Source organism: Genypterus blacodes, unplaced genomic scaffold, assembly GCF_046128005.1.
Source record: "Genypterus blacodes isolate CSIRO-AG114 ecotype Tasmania unplaced genomic scaffold, CSIRO-AGI_Gbla_v1 ptg000111l_1, whole genome shotgun sequence".
NCBI lineage: Eukaryota > Metazoa > Chordata > Actinopteri > Ophidiiformes > Ophidiidae > Genypterus > Genypterus blacodes.
In genome coordinates this window covers 3,626,585-3,637,224 of record NW_027466915.1, presented here as the reverse complement: position 1 = coordinate 3,637,224, position 10,640 = coordinate 3,626,585, and the positions used below count along the sequence as shown (strand labels likewise).

General features: G+C 40.9%; 1 protein-coding gene across 1 annotated transcript; it reads left to right on the top strand.

The window, feature by feature from the left end:
- Positions 1-487: 487 nt before the first annotated feature.
- Positions 488-10,341, top strand: fez1 (fasciculation and elongation protein zeta 1 (zygin I)). The gene is made up of 8 exons (XM_076161371.1): positions 488-813; positions 3,499-3,586; positions 6,428-6,514; positions 6,824-6,983; positions 8,057-8,373; positions 9,146-9,226; positions 9,731-9,806; positions 9,933-10,341. The coding sequence occupies exons 1-8, from the start codon at positions 488-490 to the stop codon at positions 10,124-10,126; spliced, it is 1,329 nt and encodes a 442-aa protein (XP_076017486.1). The 3' UTR covers positions 10,127-10,341.
- The last annotated feature ends 299 nt before the right edge of the window (positions 10,342-10,640 follow it).

Below are 10,640 nucleotides of genomic sequence, written 5' to 3'. Positions count from 1 at the left end.
AATAGCATAAGTTGGAAATTGAAGGTTATTGTGCTTTTAGCCAAACATTGTCAGATCCTCCTGTCCCAGAATGTTAGACACCTCATCAGTGAATCATCCCAGTAGAGCTCCTTCATTAACTGAGCTTTACCAGTAAGGCCAACTGGTTTGGGCTCCCCCGGGGGCCTGGTACCCTTCTGGCACATCTACCTCCATCTCCTCTTTGTCTAGACAGTATGGTGCCATTCCAGATGAGGTGAGACAGGCATGATTTAGAAGACGGCAGACAAATCCTGCTGGGATATTGGTTAATCCAGCAGATGGGGACAGGTCCTAATGATGAGACTTCCAGCTTGGCCTTTGTCTTTAACACATTCACTTTGTTTCATTAAAGAAAAGTTGATTAAACATAAAAATGTTTAAGCCAAAATGTATGCATTTAACATTATGCCTAACGGTCTTGTGCATCTTTGTTCCCATCTCAGAGCTTAAACTAACAGGGGACACGATGGAAGCCCCACTCGTGTGTTTGGACGAGGAGTTTGAGGACCTCCGGCCCTGTCGAATGGACGAGATGGACCATCTGGAACTAAACAATTCCACTTACTCCACCACCACCACCATCCCCCTGGCTTCCATCACTCGCGAAGACTTCTCCGAGCTGGAGAACTTCTCAGAGATGATGAGCTTCAAGTCAATGGAGGACCTGGTCAACGAGTTTGATGAGAAGCTCAACGTCTGCTTCCACAACTACAACACGAAGACGGAGGTCCTGGCACCCATACGCAACCAGTCACACAACCAGGAGGACGAGGAGAGGCTGCAGGATGAAGAGTGAGTGACCACTGTTAAGATCATTTGTTGGCAGTTTAAATGACATCATAATCACAATCGTCAAAAATGTTTCAGGTTTGTACAAATTGCTGATCTCAGGTGCTCCAAATGGGCAAACCTGAATTATTGCAAATTGGTACTTCTGAGCACCTTTTCTGATACTGGACAGTGAGCATTTAGAAATTTTATCAGCATTTTTAAGTAAGTAAAGCTTGACATCGAATAAATTTGTTTCATTGTTGGCTGAACTTAATGCTCTATAGTGTTGCCGGTGGTATAACTAAACAATACAATAACAATACACAAAAACTGTTGTTTCTTAGCAAAATTATTCTTAGTTTCAATACAGAAAATCTCAAGACAAAGTTGTTTTTGTTTTTTTCAACTACAATTATTTTGTTTGATAATATCCTCCCATTTTTTTTATGTTATTTTCTTACTTTTCTAAAATTCTCTCAAGTTTGCATGTCACATTATGTTATTGTTTGGCATGTAGCCCAGAGTTCCAGATTGAAGAAAGAACCCACTAAGCAGAATCAGTTATCCTTCCTTCAATTATTATATCACCTCAGACAACTCAGTATAATTCAAAAGAGTGTTGACAGATTTCTTTGATGAAAGTTTGTGGAGAAGTGGGTTGTGGATCTGGATCATAGTTTTCAAGTAAATACACTTTGATCATGTTATTTCCCCACAGTAGAGAGCAAAGATGAAGGATGTGACAGCCAGCCTTCAAACCAAAACATTAGGTACCATTGGATAGCACATGAATTTGTTTAAGCAAAGAAAATAGTCACAGTGAAGTTACATTTTCAGCTTGCTTCCTTTCATCAACACACAACTAAAATTCTAAAACATCAAATATTAACTTCCCACTTACTTAGAGTTCACCAGCAGTGGGTCTGCGGCGTGACCCCACCCAGGCTGCCTCCTTGCTGAATTATTCAATTTATGTTCTGTCTGCCTCAGTTGGTTTGGTCTCACTAGCAGCTGCCCACCTGACTCATCCATTCCAGTGAATCTGCAGTAGGCCACAGAGAAGAGTTATAGAGTAGAAATGTATGAATGTACTGTATATCTTTCCATTAAAGCATTGCAGAGCTTTCAAGACAGCCTCGTAAATTCAAGTAACTTACTTCCTGTCTTAAATCAGAGGTCTAGTATCTGAATAAATTAAAACATCTGCGAAAACAACAAAAGGCACTGAGGTCTAATATAACGTTACAGTTTCAACTATGATTGAAAATAGAAAAGAGAAAACCTCTGAAAGATCCTAACTAACATTTAAAAATCAGCCTTCAATGTTGCAGATCTGCTGTTTGTTGGATTGCAGTGCGTCACGCATTTTGGCAAAATCCCTGCCGGCTCCTGATTAGAAAGCCAGACATGAGTGAGTGCTGATGCAGATTAAACAGGACGATGCCTCTTAGTGGCTGCAGGCCAGCAAAAGGCAGAATAGCATTGAGACATCCAGTCACTGTTTACAAGACTGTCATGTGCCTGTGAATGAATTTATATACACTTTCAAGCTTCCATTCTGTATTTCTAGCACAGACGGTGTTTAATATGCATATAACAGAGATGTTTTGTTTACGTAAGCAGCCATGGTTATGTGATTTAAAGAAATCATAAACTTGCATTCTTGCTTTGTTTTATGCAATAATGCAATAATAACAAGCACTGTCAGCTCAACAGCATTCTGAATTCAGGGCAGACATTTGTCTGTTTTCACACTTCATTTTGGTGTGATTGCACCAGGGTTTGTATCTGTTTCTGTTTCTGTCAGATTGCCTCCTTACCAGAGGAGAAGATATCCTATGAATACTCAAAATTCATACATTTTGGGTGGTTAGGATTATGGTAATGCACAGGTTTGATGGTAGGGTTATGTAGCCTGAACTGCAGAGGCATAACTGTGAAAGTTTACCCGAGCAGGATTGCAGGGCTGTCGGGACGAGGTGCCAGTCAATCACATGACCGACACACACAGACAAGACACTCATTCATACTCACATTCACATGTAGAGGCGTTTCAGAGTTTCATCTCAGCTCCATGTCTTTGAAGATGAGAGGAACCGCACGCAGACATAGGAAGAACACGCATACACATATTGTCACTGCATTGCATTAACCTTGGCCTTGCTTATGTGTTGCTGTGTGAAGCACCCACAGCACGCATATCCAGTGAGGTCATGCTCAGAAATCAATGGCGCTCTTGTCCACTGTGTGACTGTGGGCAGTGGCACAGCGAGCAAGGCAACAGGCCCGAGCCAAACTCTGAGTGGAGGAGGGAAGAAAAACAAAAGCTCAGACACAAAGCGACTTTTTTTTCCCAGCTCTATGTCACTCTGATACTGTGCTGGGCTGCGCAGATTTCAGGCGCAATGATGTGAGGCTCTCTCTAACTCTCTACTCAGGATACCTTTTCAGGAGTAGTAAGCTGTTTTTTTTCCTGCTGTGCATTACTCCCCTGCAGCCTATAGAGTACACTGAGAACTGCAATTTACTTGATGTATTGATATTTTGACTGAGATGCTGCTGCAGCTAGAACTTTCACATTAAAGCTTTTGTTGATAACCTAAAATAGAAGACATTTAAAATTGTGTTTTGAAGCATTTCTAAATCTTGCAAAGTGTTGCTCTTTATTACGTGTTTTCAGTTGTGTGTCTGTGTGGTCTTTTGCAGTGTGTGGGACGCTCTAACGGACAACTACATCTCCACTTGGGACGGCCCTAATTCAGAAGGACTCAACGGAAACATGTCCGACCAAGAGGTACTCATCACTCCACAGCTCTCACATGGGTCAGATGAGATGAATGAATATAATGTGAAAGGCAAAATAGCTTTTTCTTTGTTTCTGAAAGCTCAATCCAGTAGTATTTGTTCAAAGAATTGGCAGCAACAAAGGAACCTGCTGCAAGATTTTGCCTAATTAAAGTGTAATGTAGTTTGTTGAACTTGTTGTCAATTTAGAGGACCTTGCTAATAGAAATGCAGATTGACTTGTAGATTCACTCAGCTGACTGTAGTACTTCATAGACAATCATAAAAACCGTGTATTAAATAATGTAAACAGCCATCCATATAATTATATATAAGTAAACCATTGACTTAGTTTACATTTCTTATTGTTTCTTGTTTCAGTATCATAAAAACCAAGGCACAACTGCATAGCTACAAATAAATACGTGAAACAAAATGTATGGTGCGTTCAATTTACCTCAAAAGTCGGAAATCAGAGCAAGGAATGATGTCACACTCAATCGAGTTGGAGACGACCCGTCCAGGAAAGTCTTCGATGTTAGGTTAGCTATTGTAAGCAGTACCACCTAATAACACATTATGTGGTATTTTGCGTATAGAAACACTGCAGCACCATGTCCATAGATAGAACTTGGACAGTACTGTGTGTACGACTGATGTAATGTAAAACAACAGCTTTCACAATGTTGACGAATGGAAGCCATCTTGGAATTTGGGTCGGTGCATGTTCTCTGTCTTTAGGGGGAGTTCCAGTTTAAATTTATAACTGGGAAATTTCGTCTTCCCAGTTATGAATGGAACAGTAGTTTACTAAGAGTGATTATGTAATTTAGTACAAAACGTTAATTTGAATGCACTGCTGCTATTTAACATGCTTCTTGCATCCGGTATCCTGGTGTCTCTTCTTGTAAATAGCCCCACAAAACACTTAGTAAATCTGGTCCTTAGTCTCAATCATTATCCATTATGCTCATATGAGTATGAGTGACTCAGCACGAATCAGCTTGTGTGTAGACTCAGGAACCAGAGAACAATCTCCTTAGATTGCCTCAATCAAATAAACAAGATCATGGCTATAATCAAAACATATGCCCTTGCTCTTAGCCATTTAAAATAATTAAGGACCATGGAATTCTTCATCGTTATTCAGAGACAGAGGGCCATTTATTTTTGTGTGTGACTGAGACTATTATAGTTTGGGAACCCTCTGCATCGTTTTCACCATCTAAAAGCATCTAAATGGATTAACTTTAATATAATATAATACAATATAATATAATATAATATAGACCATTCACAATGTGAAAGTATAAAAAACGAAACCACTATTAGCTCACATTTGTCCTTCGTTATGATAGTCCATCGAAAATGTCCCTGTTCTTCCATGGCTGCACACAGACATGTCACCCATTGAGCATGGTTGGAATGCTCTGGACCGGCATCTCTGAACAGCATGTTCCAGCTCCCACCACCGATATCCCACAACTTTGTACAATTATTGAAGAGGAGTGTGAGAATATAGCACAGGCTACAATCAACAATCTATTCAATGACAAAGAGATGTGTTGCTCAGACATGATCTCACACAAAACACTGATCTACGTTTATTACCTTTGAAATCAATAACATTCAAGAGAAGTGTTAAGAGAAATTCTGCATCATTTCCACAAAATAATTACTTACATTTCATGGAACTCTGGTCATTCCAGACTGTGGTATTGTGCTGGAGCAGAATTAGGGTTAGGTCATTTATTTTACTTAGTTATTTTTAAACCCTGGAAGTAATGACCCGTCCAAATTTGTTTGACCAGAAGTTGGATTCATTGGTTAGGTATGAAACTGCAAATATCAAAAGCATTAGCAGTGTTTCAGCCATCTGTTACAATGTTTATTTTCATTTTCATTCTCAAATGAGCAGGTTTTCAGTCGAGGTGCTACCGGTCCTCAACCAGAAAATGTGCTCACAGCCCTAGAAAATTGCTCTCACAGTCATTCTTTCCTCATTTTACAGCTCATTTACAGCAAACTACACAAATTAGGTGACAGGAAGTGTATTCATTGTGTCCGCTGGCTTTAATAACTGCTCACAAATGTCTGCCGTTATCATTGAAAAGGACAAAACATTATTCTATTTGGTATTTTTTGTTTTTTGTCTGTGAATGAAAGCACAAAGAAGACAATAACTCATTACTTGGTATTTCTGGAGTGGCTATCTGGTACATTCGTTGTAAGGCGTCTACATGTGTATAGTGCTGATCCTTAAAGACATGCTTGTCCAACCTTGACCACTTCAAGGTTTACCTCTTCTTCCTCCTCCTCCTCCTCCTCCTCCTCCTCCTCCTCCCCTGTCACATATGACTGCCCAGCAGGCACTTAGCAGGCGAGGCCATGTTTGGACTGCTCAAGGCCAGCAAACGTTTGAGGCCCGAGCGTCACTGTGGCCCACGTGAGCTCTCCTCATTCACCAGACCAGACACACTGCAAATGTAGAATGTTCCTGGCAGTGACAATTTCACATCTCCCCTGTTTTGTATTCACAATGAAATGTGTTGTTGCCTGACAGTTCCGTGCAAACTGTCTGTTGGATTTGAGATATAGTGTTTGACGTACAGATAATCACACAAATCAAATGATGCCAACAGGCAGGGGTGCACATTTGTTCCCCCGCTCTGGCATGAAAAGCAGAGTGAGAGAGTGCAAAGTGAGTGCTCTCTCTCTCTCTCTCTCTCTCTCTCTCTCTCTCTCTCTCTCTCTCTCTCTCTCTCTCTCTCTCTCTCTCTCTCTCTCTCTCTCTCTCTGTCCATCTGAACTTTAAGTGTATATTGATCATCTCATTTTTCTCATGTCTCAGATTCATGAAAAAGAGGAGGAGGAGATGAATGAGAAGAACGACAACGCCAACTGTCTGAACGAAGAGCCTCTTATCACAGCTGATCAGGTGTGTGTGTGTGTACAGTATACATGTGGGATCAAAGATGGCTGTTTATCTGTGTCCTGTTTGTGTTTTTACAGAGTTCAATCTTTTCTGCCATCACTCCTCAGGCACTACAGAGTTTTCCGTAAAAGCTTTATTTAGACCTGCCAAAATCAAACATGTTCCCTGTAAGATGGGGCTTTTGGTATTGTAGTGCCCAGACTTACGGACAAATGGATAGTTATGGTTGTGTAAGTACTCAGCCCTCCCTTCTATTCGCCTGCCCGTCCATTCATCTTCTCCTGTATCCTTTCCTTCATTGCTCTGGTAAAGGTCATTGAGGAGATAGTCGAGATGATGGAGAACTCTCCAGATCCTGGTGAGACAGAGGATGAGGAGGAGAGCAGCCACTGCTCATCCAAGACCAACCCTTCTCTTCTGGAGGAGATCAGACAGCTGTCTCTGGCCTCAAATAACAACTGCTCCTACGAAGGTAAAGAGGAAATACTGATATGAGTTTAAGTTCAGCTTAGAAAAGCTTTTAGGAGCATCACTGCTTTACACTTATTTGGTTTCATGTAGCACAAACATATTCTTTCTTGACAGAACTCTCACTGATGATTTGGCAGCAGTTGCAGAGAGCAAGATATCTTATATGATTCACTTCTCCTGTCAAGGATTTTCTCTGCTGCTGTGGGATTTGGCTGTTCTCCATCAAATGTTTTTGGGCCACTGTTGCCCTAATCATGCTGTACCAGCATGTCACAGAATAGAGAAGTGCAGGAGACTGATTTGTACGAGGGGACTGGTGAGGGGCTTCTGGCACTATAAGCATAAAACAGGTCGGCTTTACAGGCTGGATGATAAATCTTTACAATGGAATACCCTTTAGGTTACAATTAATGCTGCTCCTTGAAGCATGTTCTGAAACGTCAATAACGTAGCCAAGAACCAGCAGCCCTGCCATGAGCTGAACATAAACAATATCATCACTCATGCCTATGATGAAGCCCCAGGTCGTGAGGAATGAACACCATGTTAAAGACAAAGGTACATAAAAATCTATTTTGACAAGTCGATTACGCCCACATTCAATCCTCAAAACATATTTGTTCATAACAAATGGAAACTGTAACATAGTTTTAAATCCATGCCACAACCTCACACCCTCGTTTGTTGAGTCACTTCATTGCTTCAGGTCCACAGATGAGAGTTCAGGAAGACGCTGTGTTCTCACAAATGCAACTGTATGTCTATACTCTCTATATACTATGTGGTTCCAAATGATGGATATAATATAACCTAACATCATTAGAATGACTCCAAATTAAAAACTAAAATACATACAACTGGCATGAAGTGAATTCCTGCTAGGACAACAGTAAAATTGAACTTAATATATGTCAGTAAATTACACTGTTATAGCAATACATACATACACACATACATACATACATACATAAATACATACATACATACATACATACATATACTAATCATTATGTCTAAACTACAGTCTGACACCTCTACCTCCCTATGCCCCCACCTCACCCTTTCATTCTGCAGGCCTGAGTCTGATGCCCAGTTCAGCACTGGTCGCACTGCTGCACCGGGTGGAGGTGGCCATCCGCGAGTACTCAGAGGAGCTGGTCAGTCAGCTGGCTCGACGTGATGAGCTGGAGTTTGAGAAGGAGGTGAAGAACACGTTCATCACGGCCCTGATGGAGGTGCAAAACAGGCAGAAGGAGCAGAGAGACAGCAGCAAACGCAGACGCAGGGACAAGGCCCTGAGCCTCCAGGGCGGAGGGACCATTCCTACCGTGAATGCAGGGAACACAGGTTCCACAGGCTGCACAGAGAAGACAGGGACCATGCCCGTCAAGGTAAGGGTGGATGGGGAAGTTTGGATGGCACCGGTTGCATGATACAAAGAGCAAGGAGGAAAGGTTGAACAGCACTGAACTGCTACTTTTCAGGTGTATTTACTCAAAAATACATAAAGTAGGTGTTGCTAGGATTCAGGAATGGCACACATCGGCCCCATCTAGTGTCCCAATGGGGGCCGGGCAGGGCAGGGCTGCTTTGTATCATTAACCCTCCTTTTGCCACAACATGACTGAGTCAAATTTTCAGTGTGATTATACCAATATTAATTATAACAAAATACACATTTCTACACATTAGTTTGTCTTATAAATATTTGTGTCTTCCAGTGTAAAGTAGACTAATGTGAAACCACAGTGGCTCTCTCAGCTCTCTGTTAGTTTAATGGATCTCAAGTCCATTAGCCGGTAAAATCTCTTCCAGTAAAGATCCTGGAGTGGAAGGGACCTGTCCTTTATATACAGCAGACTAATTGCCCAGACCTGTCCGTCCAGTAACACCGGAATGACTTAATGGATCTTTTCCCCCAATGCAATAGAGAAATGAGTACAGGATACTTACAGCTGCATTAGTTAAATATGATCATATACTTGGTTTAATGTTGCAGATGCAATATAAACAATCAAATTCAGTTTATGTCAGCATAATGTTGACTTACCAGCACCATGGATTGTGTGAGATGCTGAACAGTGGAAAGATAGTTTTTTACAAAGTTGATGTTTTAATTGAAGCGTGTCTCAGCGTCTTTATTCCTGGTTGTTTGATCTGCAGCGTTTCAGCATGGAGGGACTGTCCAACATCCTGCAGACAGGCATCAGACAGACATTTGGAAGCACAGGGAACGAGAAACAGGTAGAGTCAAACGTCAAATGTTTAAAATAACCTCAGAAAATATGACATTAATAATATATAATTAGATATTCATGCTCAATATACAGTGTATTTATTACTGGAAATTAGGACTTCCTATGTAATCTGGCAATATATTATAATCCTTATAGTGCTGTATATTGAAACATACTATAGCCATTCACAATATATGTTTATTTTTATTTTTATTTTTATTATTTGGCACGTCACAAGTAATCAGATTGCTTTCACCTCTCAGAGCGTGACTTTCTTTTTCACATCAGAGGACTCACAGGGATCATTAACCTACATGATGTAATATGATGCTCTGTTGTTTTTAAAGTGTACGAATTATACTCTCATACACTGCAAAACACAAATGTGCATTTGAATATGTTATGGTGTTTAAGTCTTTTCTTTGGAAACCAGTGATGGAACTTCAAAACAAGGCCATTACAATTAAAACAGATAAGATGTTTTGAATGTTTGCTTCTGCTTGTGTTTCAGTATCTGAACACAGTCATTCCATATGAGAAGAAAGGAACCCCCCCATCTGTGGACGACCTGCAGATGCTCACAAAAAGTAATTTATCTATCTATCTATCTATCTATCTATCTATCTATCTATCTATCTATCTATCTATCTATCTATCTATCTATCTATCTATCTATCTATCGCTCACATTAACAATCTATATTTCCTCCTCAGTTCTGTATGCCATGAAGGAGGACAGTGAGAAGGTGCCTACTCTGCTAACTGACTACATCTTAAAAGGTACACAACACATCACAGGTTTGAACCATTTTGGATTATTTATGTTTATGTTGAACATCTGCAATGTCACATATTGGGCAATAAATGAATATCATCAACAAGGAAGCTCTCATGGATCCATTGTGTAAGTTTGGAAAAATGTTTACTTATTTATAACTGTTTGTCCTATCAAGAATTCCATTTGATCACCTTGACACAAACATTCTGTTTTTCCTGTTTCCTCTGCAGTGTTGTGTTCTACTTAAAGCTCTGCCAGGCCAGGGGTCACTTTGTGATGAAGACTTTCCTCCTTGAGGGTTTTTCCAACCTGGCAACCCTCTATGCCTCTGGCCCAAGCTGCATGACCCCCTCTCCCACCCCAAAATCCCTTGCCACTCCGGCCCCGCCCCGCCCCGCTCCCCCTTACCATTATCAACATGGATCCTCACCATCCACATTAATCAATCACCTCAACTATAACTACTGCCTTTCGCTGAGCTCACCTTGTCCCCTCCTGCTCACTAAGCTCAGGCAACACCCAACATGGCCGTTGTCTGAATACCTACAGAGTGGGGGCAGACAGTCCCACTTTTACAGGACTTCACTAATGGAGCATGACATGCTGTTAACAATCACAACACAACTTTGATACAGGGATGAATT

Bases quoted from the DNA above. Each gene is read 5' to 3' on its own strand.
- fez1 (XM_076161371.1), top strand. From the start codon at position 488: ATGGAAGCCCCACTCGTGTGTTTGGACGAGGAGTTTGAGGACCTCCGG. The intron at 814-3,498 runs GTGAGTGACCAC...GGTCTTTTGCAG, and splicing joins GAGAGGCTGCAGGATGAAGA to TGTGTGGGACGCTCTAACGG. The intron at 9,807-9,932 runs GTAATTTATCTA...TTTCCTCCTCAG, and splicing joins CCTGCAGATGCTCACAAAAA to TTCTGTATGCCATGAAGGAG.